The sequence below is a fragment of the Panulirus ornatus genome, chromosome 1, assembly GCF_036320965.1.
Source record: "Panulirus ornatus isolate Po-2019 chromosome 1, ASM3632096v1, whole genome shotgun sequence".
NCBI lineage: Eukaryota > Metazoa > Arthropoda > Malacostraca > Decapoda > Palinuridae > Panulirus > Panulirus ornatus.
In genome coordinates, this window is record NC_092224.1 from 86,855,552 (window position 1) to 86,875,610 (window position 20,059).

The window sequence follows — 20,059 nt, forward strand, 5'->3', positions numbered from 1 at the left end:
CACCCCTAGCAAAAACTGACATTCACTGAGAACCAATCTATATCTTTTCTTCCTACTTGTACACATGCCTTACATCCTTGGTAAAAACTTTTCACTATTTCTAGCAACTTACCTCCCACACCATATACTCTTAAGACCTTCCACACCATATACTCTTAAGACCTTCCACAAAGCATCTCTATCATCCCTATCATATTCCTTCTCCAGATTCATAAATGCTACCTACAAATCCATTTGTTTTTCTAAGTATTTCTCGCATACATTCTTCAAAGCAAACACCTGATCCACACATCCTGTACCACTTCGAAATCACACTGCTCTTCCCCAATCTAATGCACTGTACATGCTTTCACCTCAATCAATACCCTCCCATATAATTTCCCAGGAATACTCAACAAATTTATGCCTCTGTAGTTTGAACACTCACCTTTATCTCCTTTGGCTTAGTCCAGTGGCACTATGCATGGATTCTGCCAATCCTCATGATCCATACATCCATTGAATATCCTTACCAACCAATCAACAACACACATTCACCCCCTTTTTTGATAAATTCCACTACAGTACCAGGCATCTTAATGGCTCCTCGTGAATTCACTCTTTTTGATAGACGTAGGTGCTGGGGAAGAGTTCATGAAACACATTCCAGGTCAAGTTGTTTAGTTTATGTCATTTTTGATGATAAGATGGCTTGTTTAAGGTTATTCAGATTCAAGGTTCTTGGCAGAGAATGAAGCAGTCAAATTCAAGGTTCTTGGCAGAGAATGAAGCAGTTCAGTTCCAAAATAATTCTGTTGCAATTGCTACTTGGAATATTCTTATATATATATATATATATATATATATATATATATATATATATATATATATATATATATATATATATCTTATACCTTTGCACACCACCTCGACCCAAACACCCTATATCTGCCACTCTGTCATCAGACACATTCAACAAACCTTCAAAATACTCATTCCATCTCCTTCTCACATCACCACTACTTGTTATCACCTCCCCATTTACGCCCTTCACTGAAGTTCCCATTTGCTCCCTTGTCTTACGCACCCTATTTACCTCCTTCCAGAACATCTTTTTATTCTCCCTAAAATTTACTGATAGTCTCTCACCCCAACTCTCATTTGCCCTTTTTTTCACCTCTTGCACCTTTCTCTTGACCTCCTGTCTCTTTCTTTTATACTTCTCCCACTCAATTGCATTTTTTCCCTGCAAAAATCGTCCAAATGCCTCTCTCTTCTCTTTCACTAATACTCTTACTTCTTCATCCCACCACTCACTACCCTTTCTAAACAGCCCACCTCCCACTCTTCTCATGCCACAAGCATCTTTTGCGCAATCCATCACTGATTCCCTAAATACATCCCATTCCTCCCCCACTCCCCTTACTTCCATTGTTCTCACCTTTTTCCATTCTGTACACAGTCTCTCCTGATACTTCTTCACACAGGTCTCCTTCCCAAGCTCACTTACTCTCACCACCTTCTTCACCCCAACATTCACTCTTCTTTTCTGAAAACCCATACTAATCTTCACCTTAGCCTCCACAAGATAATGATCAGACATCCCTCCAGTTGCACCTCTCAGCACATTGACATCCAAAAGTCTCTCTTTCGCACGCCTGTAAATGAACACGTAATCCAGTAACGCTCTCTGGCCATCTCTCCTACTTACATAAGTATACTTATGTATATCTCGCTTTTTAAACCAGGTATTCCCAATCATCAGTCCTTTTTCAGCACATAAATCTACAAGCTCTTCACCATTTCCATTTACAACACTGAACACCCCATGCATACCAATTATTCCCTCAACTGCCACATTACTCACCTTTGCATTCAAATCACCCATCACTATAACCCGGTCTCGTGCATCAAAAATGATTTGGTAAACAGAGAAGAGGTAGTAAAAGCTTTGCGGAAGATGAAAGCCGGCAAGGCAGCAGGTTTGGATGGTATTGCAGTGGAATTTATTAAAAAAGGGGGTGACTGTATTGTTGACTGGTTGGTAAGGTTATTTAATGTATGTATGACTCATGGTGAGGTGCCTGAGGATTGGCGGAATGTGTGCATAGTGCCATTGTACAAAGGCAAAGGGGATAAGAGTGAGTGCTCAAATTACAGAGGTATAAGTTTGTTGAGTATTCCTGGTAAATTATATGGGAGGGTATTGATTGAGAGGGTGAAGGCATGTACAGAGCATCAGATTGGGGAAGAGCAGTGTGGTTTCAGAAGTGGGAGAGGATGTGTGGATCAGGTGTTTGCTTTGAAGAATGTATGTGAGAAATACTTAGAAAAGCAAATGGATTTGTATGTAGCATTTATGGATCTGGAGAAGGCATATGATAGAGTTGATAGAGATGCTCTGTGGAAGGTATTAAGAATATATGGTGTGGGAGGCAAGTTGTTAGAAGCAGTGAAAAGTTTTTATCGAGGATGTAAGGCATGTGTACGTGTAGGAAGAGAGGAAAGTGATTGGTTCTCAGTGAATGTAGGTTTGCGGCAGGGGTGTGTGATGTCTCCATGGTTGTTTAATTTGTTTATGGATGGGGTTGTTAGGGAGGTAAATGCAAGAGTCTTGAAAAGAGGGGCAAGTATGAGGTCTGTTGGGGATGAGAGAGCTTGGGAAGTGAGTCAGTTGTTGTTCGCTGATGATACAGCGCTGGTGGCGGATTCATGTGAGAAACTGCAGAAGCTGGTGACGGAGTTTGGTAAAGTGTGTGGAAGAAGAAAGTTAAGAGTAAATGTGAATAAGAGCAAGGTTATTAGGTACAGTAGGGTTGAGGGTCAAGTCAATTGGGAGGTGAGTTTGAATGGAGAAAAACTGGAGGAAGTGAAGTGTTTTAGATATCTGGGAGTGGATCTGTCAGCGGATGGAACCATGGAAGCGGAAGTGGATCATAGGGTGGGGGAGGGGGCGAAAATTTTGGGAGCCTTGAAAAATGTGTGGAAGTCGAGAACATTATCCCGGAAAGCAAAAATGGGTATGTTTGAAGGAATAGTAGTTCCAACAATGTTGTATGGTTGCGAGGCGTGGGTTATGGATAGAGTTGTGCGCAGGAGGATGGATGTGCTGGAAATGAGATGTTTGAGGACAATGTGTGGTGTGAGGTGGTTTGATCGAGTAAGTAACGTAAGGGTAAGAGAGATGTGTGGAAATAAAAAGAGCGTGGTTGAGAGAGCAGAAGAGGGTGTTTTGAAATGGTTTGGGCACATGGAGAGAATGAGTGAGGAAAGATTGACCAAGAGGATATATGTGTCGGAGGTGGAGGGAACGAGGAGAAGAGGGAGACCAAATTGGAGGTGGAAAGATGGAGTGAAAAGGATTTTGTGTGATCGGGGCCTGAACATGCAGGAGGGTGAAAGGAGGGCAAGGAATAGAGTGAATTGGAGCGATGTGGTATACAGGGGTTGACGTGCTGTCAGTGGATTGAATCAAGGCATGTGAAGCGTCTGGGGTAAACCATGGAAAGCTGTGTAGGTATGTATATTTGCGTGTGTGGACGTGTGTATGTACATGTGTATGGGGAGGGTTGGGCCATTTCTTTCGTCTGTTTCCTTGCGCTACCTCGCAAACGCGGGAGACAGCGACAAAGTATAAAAAAAAAAAAAAAAAAAATCTTATACCTGTTCCAGTTGGAACTCTGACAAAGTGGTGGCCACTGCAACAGTCTCCATAATTGAAAAACTCCAGTTCCACTTCATAACCTTTATAACAGGCCACTAGCAAAGGGCGACTCTAGTGCAGTGTTTCCATAGGCTTCTTCCTAATATTCCTAATGTCTACACCCTGTTCACTCAGATCTGATAGCTGGGTGGACACAAAGCTTAGCTGATATTATTGGACACAAACAGGTGAAGAGTGTGCATGGAGTAGGGAGTCACTTTGGTTACCAGACAACAATGACTGGCTGTTGCAGGAACACCTCCAGCCAGAGGGTGGTGGCCTGGCCCCAGTCAGGCTGCTTTAATAGCCTAGCCTACTTCATATTGCCATCTATTATTTGATTTATAGTAAGACAGATCAAGGAATTGCATTAATTAGGATAAATCTAAATGTTTCTTGATATTTGATGATTGTCAGATGGAATTACTGCTGGTTAAGGCTTGAAAATCTGGCAGTTGTTGTAACTCTTTTCTGACTCATCCACCTGCTCTGTAAACTCCATACCTTACATGTTCACAACACATCAAGTCTATTATCATACTACTAAGGTCGGAAATAGAATAGCCAGTAGTCTCCATTATTTTATTTTCCAAGCTAAATCTGAGTCCATGTGAGTTTAAATGCCATTCATAAAACACATGATGAGAGAGAGAGAGAGAGATCCTGAGCAAAAATCATCATTGGGTATCGGCACTAATTATCTTTCAAAGACTTTTCAGTTCTATAATGAAAGGTTTTCATATCATCATCATATTGGAGTAATAAGGTGTGAAATAAACAACCACAAACCTATAAGTGATGGGGAGTAAGTTGCAGTCAGCAGACTTTGGCACGCTCTGCTCTAGTTTCCAGCCATTTCTTCATTTTCAAATATTTCCTCAGCCAGAGATACAACGAAATAAGAGGTGGTATAATATTTCAGGAATAGGACCTATTGATCTAGTATCTCCCGAAATATAGTGACCATTTCAAAACGTATCATGGCAAATAGATATGAAAGTGTTAAACTGACAATCTGAAAGTGCATGTAATGTGCTGGTGCCAGATGTAAGCCCTTTGAACTAATGTCGAACTTACCCATTTTTTCTTTGAGTTGTGTAGAATAGAATCAGACAGAAAAATTACATAAACTGGCAAATTATAGTTATCTCCTGAATAATGAAAACTGGCAGTTAACCAATATTTACAGTATGAGTCCATACAGTTGGCACCATTACATTATGAGACGAGACACGTAACCTTGTTGATTGAAAACACCTGCTTGCCTGCATTTACTTCAAATGTCACTCATTGCTTTATAAAGCTTTATAAATCAACTTTAATTTTCTTTGATAATGGTAAATTTTTTAAACTAACTTTTACCTCTTTAGCTTCAGAAATTATTTCATATTCAGACTGGATGCTTATCTTGCAAACAATTTACAAATATAGATATATATGTGTTAAAATAGAAGAGCTGTAGATTTACTGAGCTCCTCAGTGTTGCATTAACCAATCAGCTCCCTTGATTCAGATGTTTCTTGGCTCCAGCTGTCAGATCTGAATGAATAGGGTATACTTCGATCTAATGCTTTTACCTACTACTACTACTACTTAATGTTCTACCTAGTGTTCTACCTAATGAGCCTGCCTAAGTGTCCCTACCTACTACTGCTGTCTACTGCTCCTACTATTTTGCCAAAAGGCAGGGCTTGCACATAGTGCTCACTGCAGCTGCAGGAAAATCTAGAGTTATGAAGAATAAGTTGTGCAAGTTTAGTGTTGTCAGGTATTACAAATGACAAGGAAAGATTGTATGTTTGTAGACAGAATGCCCTTAGTCCACATGTTTGTGGGTCAGAGGAGTGTAACTTGACAATCACTTAAGTGCTGGCTCACTATGCAGACATTACTAACCCTCCCAATACCCAGGTGGGTCGTACTGGTAATATACCTCCCTGGTCATTGGCTACCTAGGGAGGTATATTGTTATTGATGACCATCATACATTATGCCTGGGTAGACCTCTTTGAGACTTAATTGAGATCACTAGGGATTATTGAAGGCTGCACCTTGTTCATTGATTAGAAGGCTAATTATGTTGCACATAGCTTAACCTATTTATCAGCATTCATGATATCGAAAAGGTAACTTATACTGTGGCTTTCTGAGTAACAGATCCTCAAAAGAGGTTAATGAGAGAAGTCGTAACATTCCAGAAATACCTCTTTTTTTTTTTTCATTTTTCTTTTTATGTCAGCAAGGATCTTCCTTGTGTGGCTTTTGTCCTTCTATCTGTAATTACTCATTTGTACTGTATGGGGAGGGAATTTTACTTTCATGGGACCCCATCTCTTGAACATTCTCTGCTATCATACAGCTTCTTGAATTTTGTAAGCTGTATACATTAATAATGTCCTTATTCATTTCATTCCATTCTTCCACCATCCTAATACCATAATAGTACTTCGATACATTTATTTCAGCTAGTTTCTTTACTACTTTCATGTTATATCTTCAAGTTCTTCTCTCTCTACTTATCTCAAAGAACTGTTCTCTGTCTACATAATTGATCATATATAAAAATTTTAAGGATGTCTCTCATCCACGATGGGCAAATTTTTAGCTTTTAACCTTTTCCTGTAACTAATCCTTTATATGTTTGGTATCATTTTTGTTGCCCTCCTCTGGACCTTTTGTATTAGCTGTTATGTTCTATGTAAATGAGAGAATTGCCTGTGGGTAGAAGGATAACTAGTAAGGTATGTTAGTGTCCATCACTGCGCTTAGATGAGAAATTTTCCGCCTCCATGCTCATATACTCTCAGCTTTAGGGACAGACCTCCCCTTAGAGAGAAGAATGAAAAACATACTCCCCAGAGTGGTGTCATTTGAACAAATATTCCAGATATATCTCCCACCTTCCCTTCCCTTCTCTTTTAAAAAACACTTCTCTTACCGATGGTGACCAACATTGGATGATGTCCTTGTTCAGAGAGTAAGGAGTTGGTCGAACTGTCCAGCAGTCAATCAGGGGAATGTGACATCATCATTGAATGAGGGTTGCTGAATGGCAGGGGGCAAACTTGGAGTGAGCAACACTGCTAGGATTCTGACCTGGGAAGATTATGAAATACCTGTATGTCAGATCCTAGGACACTGCTCAAGGGGGAAACGGTTTTTCATTCTTCAGAACTCTCATCTTTTAACTGGGTATTCCCAATCACCAGTCCATCTTCAGCACACAACTCAATAAGCTATACACCTTTTTATTATTTGGTAAATGCACACACACATGCACACATGGACACACACACACACACACACACACACACACACACACACACACACACACACACAACACACACACACACACACAACACACACACACACACAAAAAAAAAAAAAACACACACACCTTTTTATTATATGGTAAATGCACACATGGACACTTGCGCACACACACACACACACACACACACAAAAAGATGTGCACATGCAGAGACACTCTCTCTCTCTCTCTCTCTCTCTCTTTTGAATCTGCTAGATTTATTAGCTTTGTCGAAGACAGTTTTCCCTCCCAAACTACCACAGAGCCATTGAGGAAAGCTAGTATACCTGAATTAGTTCTTGTATCCCTGGAATTTTTGGTGACTAATACCCATATTGGTGAACATGTAGGTACATGCAACCTTAACATGATTTGGTTCAACTTAAGTCTAAACCAATTCCCCTTAAACCTGTATGATTAGCCCTAACTGTAAAGGGGCCAATTTTAATGTGTTGAATGATGCATTAAAGTCTCGCCCATGGACGTGTTTTAAGCATCGGTTTATGTACCAATAAGACTTGTTGGTTCCTCGAGCAGGACAGAAACAATAAAACCAACAACAGGCCTGACTGGTACTCCCCAGATATCACAAGGGCTACATGGCGCAGAAATAGACTCTATAAGCTAAAGAAGTCAGGACAATAACCCAAGTGTTGCATTGCAGTTAGGAGAGATATCAATTAGGCAAGACAAGAAGAATACAAAATGAGTATTGCAAGAGATGGCAATAGAGATCCTTAAAGATTTTATAGATATTTTGAGGATAAGAAACATATAAGGAGTGGGATAAAACCCTTGATAAATGAGGATGGGGAACCTGTTATGGTTGATAAAAGCATAGCAACAACCTTAAACAAGTTTTTCTGTTTTGTTTTACACTAGAAAGCAGCAACACAGATTTTGAGACAATTTACACAATACCAGAATTTACCATCACAGAGAAGTACTAGCCCCAAGAAATGATTTAAAAACTAACAAAAGTCAAGGTCCTGATCATTTCTATCCACAAGTAATTAGGAATGTTAAACATGAAATTGTGAATCCATTAACCTGTATTTTTAATAAATCTCCTCTGGATGGAATAGTCCTACAGGACAAGATTCTGGCAGACATTACTCGTATATTCAGAAAGGGAAGCCTTGAAATCCTGGTAGTTACTCTCCTATTATCCTCACATCAATTATATGCAAACTTCTGGAGTAGAATATTAGAGATTAAATTGTAGTCTACCTTGAACAGCACAGTCTGATCAGTAATATACAGCATGGTCTTAAAAGGCAGATATGCTTTGCAAACCTCCTTGAATAATATTATCATAAATTATTCATTACCCACAACAAGACTAAATCAGTAGATATATTTCTGGATAACTGGTTGCATATGAAACTGGATAGAAGCTTGGTTACATGATAGGAGGCAAATAGTAGCAGTGAATGGTGAATCATCACCATGGTTACTCATTACTAGAGGGGTCCGTCCTTAGGCCTTTACTTTTTGTCCTTTATATTAATGATATTGATGTAAGGCTGATTAACTTCTGTCCAAATTTACAGATGACAAAAATTGGCAGAGCCATATTAACTGAAAAAGATCGGCTAAGATTACAAAAGGCTGTAGATGAAATTGGTGAATGGTATAGAAAATGGCAAATGCCATTTATTGTCAGTAAATGTCAGATGTTGCAAGTAGGAAACCTCAACAAAAAAAATTATTTTGAACTGATGGCTGTAAGGTAAAGGACACCCCTTCTGTGAGGGATCTAGGGGTCACTGTTTCCAACAACTTTAAATATTCCCGGCATTGTAACAAAGCTGCCAAGAAAGCTAATAGGATGTTAGGATTTAGTAACAGAAACTTTACAAACAAAAGTAAGGATGTGTTATTGCCCTACCATGAATATTTAGTGAAATTCTGGGCCCCTGCTATTTAAGCAAAGATACAAATAGATTGGAAGCAGTGCAAGAAAGAGCAAGTAAATTGATTCATTCCTTATGTAACAAACCATATGAGGACAGATTGTGAGAACTGAATTTGTAGTTACTAAGCAAGAGGTAGCTCTGAGGCAATTTAAAAGAGTATTTTGCAATAGTTAAAGGATTCAGCAATGTCAATGTTTTCCTTACAGTCATGCTAGCACTGCCACTGAGTTACTTTGGATTGCATGAAATATATCTTCACCAGCAACATTATTGATGCTTGGGAAAAGCTTCCAAGACATGCAGTGAGCAACTCTACTAATATATTCAAAATTAGGCTTGGTTATCACCTTTCTTTCTCCAATATTGAATAAATCTTTTAATCAGTCATCATGACATAATGGTATATTATGATACCTGATCAACAACTGATCTATCCTTGCCTATGCTGCTGTAACACGTTGCCTGCTTTATGCGAATAAGATTGATTATTGCATCATTCTTCCACATCATGAGTAATATGGTAAGCTGTTAGACTGTAGCTCAAAGTTTATCTTTTAAAACAAGAAGTGAAAGGATGCATATTGTTGGTGATGGGTTAAAACAAGAAGTGAAAGGATGCATATTGTTGGTGATGGGGTGCATGACATATTCCTGTTCATTCTACCTTTGAATTTCCTATAACCTAATTAACTCTCTCTCTCTCTCTCTCTCTCTCTCTCTCTCTCTCTCTCTCTCTCTCTCTCTCTCTCTCTCTCTCTCTCTCTCTCTCTCTCAGTAAAAGCCAGATCACCATATTGGACCTTGTGTCTATGTAACTGTCTCTCGTGATACCCTCAACAGCCACAATACTCCCACTACTAATACTTAAGTTCTTTGATTCATGATTGCTGATGTCTTCACTTAGCTTCTAAATCACACATCTCATCCTCACGTTCCATGCTACCAGGTGCATAAGCATTTAACTGTTGCCCACCTCATATAATGTTCATTAAGTCTTGCTCTTATGAGTCTGAAACTCATCTTCTTTCACTCCCAGGACTTTGTTTCCACAAAGTAAAAATTCAAGAAGGAGAAAGATTCCAGTTACTGCTCCTACCCATTTTAGTAGCTTTGTATGATACGGACAGAAAATGAAGTATTTTTTTTATTTTACTAACCAAAGAAAATTCCCACTAGAACGGATAGCGGACAGTATGAGTGTAGAAGCATCTAGTAATTCCAATGAAGGAAGTTCCTTCAACTCTGTAAGTGTACCCAATAGCTCTCCTTTCTTGATAGTTCAGTTATCATATAGGAGAGCACGCATATTAATACTTGATGAGAAATATGTGAATTTTTTAAAGTTCTTTGTCCCATGTTTTGAAATGTAAAGGAAGGCAAGTGTAGCAATATGTTTTTTATTAATAATACAGCTTCCCTATTCTTACATTTATGTATTGATTCTTCTCATTGCACTTACATACATGTCTGCATGTCTTTCCAAGTGTTCGCAGGCTTGTGACTTTCATCTGGTACTTAACTCTTATAATGAACTCTCACTCCTCTTAATAGAAAGGTACATCAAGGTAACGTGTGCCTTCTTTATTATATATTTACATAAGTTCATGTTTCAGGCTTGGAGACAGCGAGAGCGACACAGATGGTGGCAGTGGCAGCAGTGATCGAGCAGCATTTGTCCAGGAACTGTTACTCTCCACACTTTGTGATCTCAGCCTTAGTCCAGGAGCTTTGGAAGATGAAAGTATATTACCAACATCACTGGCAAAGCGAGGTGGTGGAATGTCCCGAGATTTAGGCACATCAAAGGGTGATAATGACAAGGCTTCAAAGGCTGTTGTATCATCTGATGTAGCAACTCAGACCTCCTCAGGTACTCAGCCTTTAACCAGCACTGCTACCACAACTACAACACAAACCAACACCCAACACCCAACCATGCCTCAGTCTAAGACCCCCAATACCCTGAAGTCTGTCAAGGGGGCCAAGGGTGTTGTTGTAGGTAGATCTAGTCCAGGAAGTCAGCAGCATCAACAACAGCAGCAGTCAAATGGAGGAGGGGTGGTATCTCGGCCACTAACGGGGACGGGAACAGTGGCTGTATCTCCTGTGGGGGGGCCCGGGAGGGGTCGAGCGTCGGGGGGGTCAGTGTCTCCCGGCACAGCCCGGAGGAAACTGGTTCGCGGAGTAGAGGGCCGTACTACAGAGCCTCCTCCTCCTCACTAGTGCCCAGAGAATCTAGTCCAGCACCAGAGGGTCTTCCCAATGCCAACGAACCTTGCCCATGCCATCCTTGTCCCTGCCACCCGTGTACCTGCCTGTAGCTAGCCAAACGAAAGAGGCAGGCAGGAACCAAGACTTTCCAGTAGTCCTGCACACTGTTTGGCTTGGGTGTAAATGTATAAGTTAGAGGATGTTTGAAAGATTGTTGTGTGTGATGGGGTGCATGGGAATGTGAATTATCATTTGCTACAGTAAAATAAAAGCAAGCAAGCAGGCAGGCTTGGCAGAGTGGCAGAAGAAAATGGGGGGGCCACTGGTGCCAAGAAGATTTAAGATGTACATAGCACATGCTGATTAAGCATGTCAGGTTGCTGTGTATAAAATATGTTCAGGCCTTCATAATACTGCATAGCTTTACCCTAACCATTCATGAAATCACATTATTGGCATTGACCTTAGTACTCTTTCCTTCTCCCATCCTTGATAACCAGAATCGCTCACAACTACTTCCTTTATGATATATAATTCAAATTGATTATTAGGTTTGATTTTTTCAATGTGGTTTTGCTGACACATAGATTTTGAAGATTTTGCCCAAATAGTGTTTGAAATATTTATAAATTGTTTTTTGTTGCAAATTATATAATGGTAATTCTTATTATAGAGCTTCACTTTGCTTTGGTAAGATGATATTGATCACTTACCTGCAGCCTAGCATGAGACATGATGCATTTTAGAATTTACTGGGAGGTTTGTCTGTATTAAGTCTTGCATGAAGCTTTTCAACTTCAAAGTGGATTAGAATGCTGAGTGATGTGGTAGACACCTCAGTATGTCAACTGCCATATCCAACCAGCAGTAGTTGGGAACCATGCCATACACTACATATAGTATTTTTTAGCTAGGCTCTTGTTTTGTCACTCCAGCTGTTTTGAGCAGTACACATTTAATGAATGCTATGTTTCATAATGATACTTGAATGAATATGAGCCTTATTAAACAATTGTCTTTTGATGTAACTACAGGTACATCGACACTATTGTCTCTGGCTAGGCTGCACAGTAATGTTTTCATAGTGCACTTGACTGATTCTGATGATGGATGAACATGATAGAATGAGAAGCATTTTTCACATTTGCATTACAGCATAGGTTGAGCTGCAATGTGTTAACATTTTTGGGAATGTTTATGGAATCAAAGTTGTATGTTCTTCAAACTCATCTCTTTTTATAAAAGCAAGTGTATTTTGTGACAAGATCAGCAATATGGGCCACTTATATCTTCATAAGAAACTTTTTCCAACTGTAATGCATGGTACACTAGACATGGGAGGGGTACCTGAGGCACACAGTGGATGATTAAATATAGTGTGCAGCATTAGAAGGCTTCTGGTTAGCAGCAGATTTCTGGGTCCTGTCTCTCTTTCGTTTCATTAAAGACCCTTTATGTAGCATTGAAAATGTTACTCAACTTCCGTGTCAGTAGTTTGGAGTTTAAACAAAACAGCTGGTAGTAACTGAAAAACACACATACCCACATAAAAAGAGGAAGGCTTAAAAGATGACACTTCCAGTCTTTATAAGGTAATCATCAAAATTTTACCTGTTGTTTAGCTTCCCATTTTAACATTTCCCAATTAAAATGTAATCATTCAAGCTTGGAACCAGTTCAAAGGTGAAAGTAACATCAATAACAGTTATGCACATATTGTATGAACAGAGGCTCAATGTAAAGCTTGTGTCCAGTGTCTAAAAAGATAACTTGAGCAGTTAAATTGTACTTTCAGCATGCTTACCTCTAGGCTCATTTTCCTCCTTAATTCTTCTAGGAGTGTAATAAATTTGAAAACAGGACTCCATTGTTTTAACTGGGAAACAGAATTCAATCCATGGCAGTGAGTCTGTTGGTATAATGTTAATCATGTTTTATATAGCAGTAGTCATCCTCTCATATTGGGCTCTAGCCTTACTATTTCTTAATCAGAGAGGCTGCTAACCAACTAGGTAAAAAACGGTGCATTGAGTATTATTTTGTAACTTTAATAAGGTTACAAAATGAAATGGGTATTGTTGCATCTCGTTTGGCCATTAAGATATTTTGAGCTATTTCCCATTGTCATTCTTTGCCCACATTCTTTTAAAGTGACCATTCTCTCCTGAGTAATGGTCACTCCAGGGCCCACAAGTACGACACCTGCAGTATGCTAATGTGCCAACTTTTTGCTAATGTGATGTACATATGCAGTACACACTTTTTATCTATATTGACAAGAACTCGTAAGTTGAACATCATGTGTATTCTGATCAGAAAAGATTTAATTATAAAACTTCTAAGGGTAGCTTATGAATTGATGAGATGCTCGTAAATATGTGTAAAACTAACTATATCGTATCTAGATGCCCTATTTTACTGTAGCCTAAACAAGTATTACTTATAATGTGAAATACATGAAATACTACAAAACATTTTCAGTGTAGATAAAACCATATTTCAGTATGGTAAGAGGATATAATTAATTTTTCTAATTTAGTTTGATATCAAAAGGATGTGATACTATTCTAATTGTGTTGGAGTTGTTGGTAGCATTGTTGTGAGTGTCGAGTATAGCTGCTGCTAATGCACCAGTGCTTTGATTATCTGGCTCTTGGTGAATCAGAACCTGATTTTCAAGAATATTTGGTTTTCAGATGTAAGGGTACTCTGTGACCTATTCATTTATAACCCTTGGAAACATTTTAGATATCAAACTCTGCTGTACTGGTTAATCAAAGAATTGGTGTAGATGTCCATCTCATGCTGCACAATTCTGGGGTTGGCCTTACATCAATGGTCTTTCAAAAGAAGTGTGTACCAGATTTGGTTTTAAAAACAGTCTTCGACAAATGTTGTCCAGTTACTAAAAGTTGAATACAGTATATCCAGTACCCTTTTGTTTTTCTTAAAATTACGGCAGTGGATATAAATATTAGAAAGGTGCCTATTTGAAAACATAAGATGTGTAGATGCTTTTGTGTGTGTGTTATTTTATCTACACGTACATTTGCACACATCAGCTTGCATAAATATGTATATATTTATATTGATACTATTAATCACAGTTTGTTTATACACATTTTGTCATTTGATTAGGGTCATAGCAATTTATGATAATAGAAGCTCTTTTAGTACTTGCAATGGCACCCAGTCTACATCTTTTAGGGATCAGGAAAAGTTTCCTTAGCTTTAAGGGAATTGTAGGGAGTGTCGGTATCCCATCATTATCTAGGCCCTCATAGCATTTAGGATGAATTAAATGTATTTGTTATAGACACCTCAAGAGTATTTATTTTTGTTCTCATTTCTTACTAATGAGCTTCAGGTTTGTTATATGCATATTTACATGTATTGAAAAAAATAATGCATTAAGGTTGACTAATTACTTTCATGATTACTTTTTACAGTTGTTACAAACAGTAGTGATATATTTTGGTTATAAAGCACTGTTTATGAAAATGCCTGAAAGATTGAACAGTATAAACTATAATCTTGTCATGATGAGCAGTTGTTGAGAATAAAACAAGATCATTTGCTGTCAAATTTATTTTGATTTGACATTATGAATGGGATGCTTTTAAGTGTAAATAGTATTTCTGATTGATTTCATCCACCATAATACTGTTTATTCATATTGAACATTGTAGAAACAATTTCACTTTATTGCCATTGTACATAATGCATTTGACTTCTTTAATGATTAGAGTTGGAAAAAATATATATATTATATGGGAGCAATGTTCATGTGACCAGTTTGAGCCAAGGTAAAACTATTTATTAGAAATATTAATGAAATATGGAAAAATAAAGTAATACATATTTACAAGTCTGTTTGTTGAGCCATTGCTGTGATAGATTAAACTGGGAATGAAACCAGCTTTTGTAGGATGCAGAAATAATTTACTTCTTTTGCCAAGTTTACATTACACATGTTTATAAATACATTATTAACAATAAAGCCCCTTAGCAAGCCATAACATGATTTTTGATGTTCATATACAAAAACGTGCATATACAAAAGATTTGATACACTTCACAGTTCTTGTATGGCAAGAGAGGTTCTGCTGCTTGAGTAAATTCTGTGATCCTAATTAGATGGTAAGGTGAAAACTTAATGTGTTCCAAGTATCCATTGTTGAATTAATTGTCCAAAAGTTCTTCCTTAGGTACATGTTACTGTTTATGTGACTAGGAACAGTGATCAGGTTGCACTGTTGTAGGTCATGGGTCTTTATTCATGATCTTATGAAGGATACAGAATTTCTTAATTTATATTAAGTGATGTTGTGTATAATTTTGATCACAGGATCAGTTTAATTTTTTCAGCATGAAAATTAGACCAAGAAGTTCTCCTACCTTACAGTTCATTACGATAAAAGAACCTAAAAAGACTTGATCATTACTATTGTACTTGTGACAGCTAGTCCATATCATTATCCATGTCTTGATTCACCAAATTACTCCTTTAAAGGTGGCACATGCAGATTCTTGTCATAACACTAGAGTTACTGTACAGTTCTATAATTTCTAGCTTTGGAAACACAACAGCAGTCCTTTTTAGAATATTTGCAGTGTTTTTTTAAGTTGTTTTAACTCATGTGCAGGTGAAGCAGTTGCACGATTCTTGTACAAAGTTGAGGATACTAAATCAGAAAAAAAAGAAGAATGGTATGTTTAGTGAGACAGCCAAGGTAGGTTGAATAAAATTAAGGGTTTAAGAAGAAAGGAATGGGGAATAGCAGTGATTCTTTGACCTCACCAAATAGGATTCAAGTGCAGATATAGCCCAAGTAAACCATTGCTGGGATGATGTAAGTTTTAACTTCCTATTGACAACCATACACATCTCATACGGTAGGGCTTTGTGAAGTTAGTAATTTCAGTTTATGAGGTAAAGATTGAAAGCAAATGTTGCTCAGAAATATAATTGGCTTGTTATGACCTTATGTTATGCTTAAGCAGTTATCTACTTGTCTTTTAGAGTGGGGAACTAGCCAAGAAGTGTTATCCAAAAATATTTATTCACACACTACTTTCATGTGGGACAATATGTTGGTTATTCAGTTTGGTGTTGCTTCTTACCGTTGATATAAGCCAGCAGTGTTTGCAATGATCGCTGTGTATATGATGACACCAGCAGTTGTAAGCCTCAGTAAGGCTCTGTTCCTTAGTAAGGATGGTTTCTGCATTGTCATATTGGAAAATGAGCCTTATTGATGATTCTTTCAATGACAACTCATGATTGCTGATCTCGCATATCTTAAAAATATTTTTTAAAAATTATTGCAGAAGCAAAATGCTCCATGCCCAAAACAGTACTTGTGTTATACTGTATCATAGGTTTATTGATGGAATAATAAAAATGTTTTTTGGCAACGTGTGTTTATTTTTGTTTTACTTATTGATGACGAGATGGCTGTGTTTTAGTTGTGATTGAATGCAATGAAGATATCCTTTTTCACAGAAATGAGGATTGGATGAATCTATGCCTTTTCACTCAGAAAGTCGAAAAAATTTAAGAGAAATGTTATAAAATATTTAATGTGATATATTGAAGATTTGTGTCATGAAAAAGGCCTGGTGATTAGGAATACCCAATATAAAAGGAGGACTCGCATAAAGAATACGTGGAGTAGGAAAGATGGTAAGCAGGCAGTATTGGATTGCATATCATGTGTGGGGATACGGGAGAAACAATACTGACCTTGTATCTCCAACATGACGTGGAGGGGCTGGAAATTCTTATCCGTATTTCTTTCTGAAAGGAGGAACAGAGGAGTCAAATGAGAATTAGGCTTATCTGTTTGGGATGCTCCCTTGCTATTAAAGAAAATTGGGAACATGTATGAATAAAGGAATAGTCATGGAAAGACACTTCTTAATGAATGTGTTAACAGGCAGCTGGTGGGATATGTGACCAATACTTGGTGATAGCAAGGGTGAAGATTTTTAAGGGTTTTGAAAAAGAGGATTTATGATGTGAATGGTGATGAAAGTAAGTTGCTTTGGAAAAGACTTGTGTGAAGAGATACTAGAAGAGATTGAATTTAGAATGGTGAGAGTAAATGAAGCTAGAGGAATGGATGAGGAACAGAAAGTATTTAGTGGGGGCTGGAAATCCTTCCCTCCAGATTTTATTTTTTCAAAAGAAGGAACAGAGAAGGGAGCCAAGTGAGGATTTTCCCTCTTAGGGTCAGTCCTCTGTTCTTAACACTACCTTGCTGATGTGGGAAATAGCAAATATGTATGAAAAAAAATATTGCTGGCATGTGTGAGAGAAGTGTGCGTGGTATGCTGAAGGTGGGAAGTGAGCAGGTGAGAAAGGTAAGAGTGGTGGAAGGCTTTGAGGCTTTACAGGGGAGGAGGGTAAAAGAGAGTAGCAGGAGCTGCAAAAGAGGGCAAATGAGAATTGGCATGATTATCTACAACTTTTTTTTTTTTTTTTCCAAAAGAAGGAACAGAGAAGGGGGCCAGGAGAGGGTATTCCCTCAAAGGCCCAGTCCTCTGTTCTTAACGCTACCTCGGCTATCGCGGGAAATGGCGAATAGTATGAAAAAAAAAAAAAATCTACAACTTCTGGGAGAATAAATAAATTTTTGGTATACAGGGCTAAAAGATGTCACATTGGGGAAAGTAAACGCCGAAAACTTTTTTCTTCAAGATATGCAGTAGGAATATGTGCAGAACAGTTGCCCAGGAACAGTTAAATCAAGTTTTCTTCTAATCAAGCTTCCCCAAAATGAACTTGTGCTGCTGATACAAAGTGGTTATTGAACCAATTAGAAAATGTCTCAGGTTATCCATGCTGTCTTGGGACTCTATAATGAGCAGGTGAAGTCATACAGCCTTAAAGCACCTTGGATGTTTGCTTTTCTGATTACTGTCAGGTTATGTTTGTGCATATCTGCCACATTTGTACACCCAAGGACAGTCAGCCTGTCCTCAGCATCCTTAATTACAGTTGGTGTCCTTTTCTGAACTGGTGTTAAAATGTTTCATATGAAATATAGCGCCAATTCAGTGTTGTTTCATCAGCATTGTTAAACTTTTTCAGGAGAATGTTTTTTTCGCCTGAAATTATCATCACAAACTCAAGAAAATTTTGCACTGCTTCATGATTAGCAGAAGCTGTATCATCATAAAGCTTCTGATATTGGACACCATGACACTTCTTAATATTGTGCAACCATCCTGCTGAATATTTGCAGTCGCCTTCAATCGTCAGTTCTCCATGATATAGCTTGTTTCATTAACTACATACCATTCAGAAGCATGTGTTCATGCCTATGATGACTATTACATTCTTTCATTATGAGATCAAGATCGTTATTTTTCACCCACTGCAGTCTTCTCATTATTTATTTCTCGTCCACTTTCAGCACAAAACTTGAAAAACTTGCCTCAGTTTCTTTAAATCGTATATTGTGACAGGTCCCACTCCATACTTCCTTAGACAGAACCTTAACAGACTTACCACATTCAAGTTTCCTCAGTAACTCCACTTTCTTTCCAGTTTATAATGAGAAATGCTTTCTTTCTTTTATTCAGCTGCAGCTGTTTTTGACACTGTATTTGTAAAAAAGCCAAAGAGCATAAAAAATATTGTAGTCCTGGATAGTAATATGCATACTTGTGACTGCCTATTGAAGGGTCCTATGGTGCTCAGGTTGTTCCTTGCTCTGGAGTGACACTGTGGAAAAAATTTCAATTTACAGAGGTTCCTGAATTTTGGATTTTCTATTTGCATACAAAAAGTGTTCGTTCATATGGATATCACAAAACTCTTCTTCCTGCATTCGGCTCCACTCTCCTCAGAAAACTATAAAGTTTTCTCCAACACTATTCATAGGTTAGTCTAACTTGAGTTGGCTGTTGTCATTTTTAAATGGTTTCTCCCTTGCTTCAATATGTTCCCCTGACTGGGTAAATTTATTTTAGAGTAAGTACTCATAGTATAAAAGTGTTGTGTAAGCTAACCATAACAACAGTAAATATAAGAAGAGTAAGGATTCTTACTGATACAACATAGTAAGAAAAAGGATTGGATCAAAAAATGATCAAAAGGGAAAGAAATGAAGACTTTGACGCAATCTATCATTGGGCAGAAATGAACCTGTTGGAAGTTTAACACAAATTTGAACAAGTAAGTTATGGATCTGGTGAAGAAGAATGCATTGATTGTAGTGCATACCATATATAGGCCCAATGGAGAAAGTTTTGGAAATGTAAAAGGTTTAGGTGTCATCACAGGTGAAATTAGATTTCATATAGCTTATAAAGTAACACTTATGAGTGGATAGATTCTGAGAACTTTGAATACAAGAGATGGACATCTGTTAGTGAAAATGTTTAATGCATATATGAGAACCAAATAAAACTGGTGTGTTCTACGGCCACCACCGAAACAAACTAAATTAGAATTCAGAAGCAGTTAATGAGTAAAATACAGAGAATAGAATATGAACTACCGGAACTGCAGCTACATATGCTAGAAAGAAGGAAAGATATTTGATAATGTAGGCTTTGCAACAAAGTGAAGATATAGAAGGAAATGTTTTAAACCTGAAAGCCTCTTAACGGGGAAGAGACTGTTATTATGTCATGAAGAATACACTGTAACATATTGAATATAAAAGTATATGACAGGCTGACCAGAAAGCTTGTACAAATATTTAATATCCCACCAGGAAAAATATGGAACTACAGAATTAAATCCTAAATGAACAAGAACAGGTAAGTGTATAGTGTAGATGACAACTAAGGAGTCATATCCCTCAGGAAAGCCTTGCAATGAGTACTTTGCACTACACCTGCCATTGCGACTAAATCTTGTGGAAGATACTCATAAGTAGGCTCTCTCTCCTGTTTTAGGTTAGCATAATGAAAAATGAACGG

General features: G+C 37.9%; 1 protein-coding gene across 2 annotated transcripts in view; it reads left to right on the forward strand.

Annotated features, from left to right (window-relative positions):
• Kcmf1 (Potassium channel modulatory factor 1) overlaps nt 1-16,540 on the forward strand; it is a 205,560-nt gene extending 189,020 nt beyond the window's left edge. For both annotated transcript variants that reach the window (XM_071665279.1, XM_071665278.1), the window contains one exon: nt 10,525-16,540. In XM_071665279.1, coding sequence (XP_071521380.1) covers nt 10,525-11,134 — 610 coding nt within the window. In that variant the 3' untranslated portion in view covers nt 11,135-16,540. The remainder of the gene's footprint in view (nt 1-10,524) is intronic.
• Nucleotides 16,541-20,059: the final 3,519 nt, after the last annotated feature.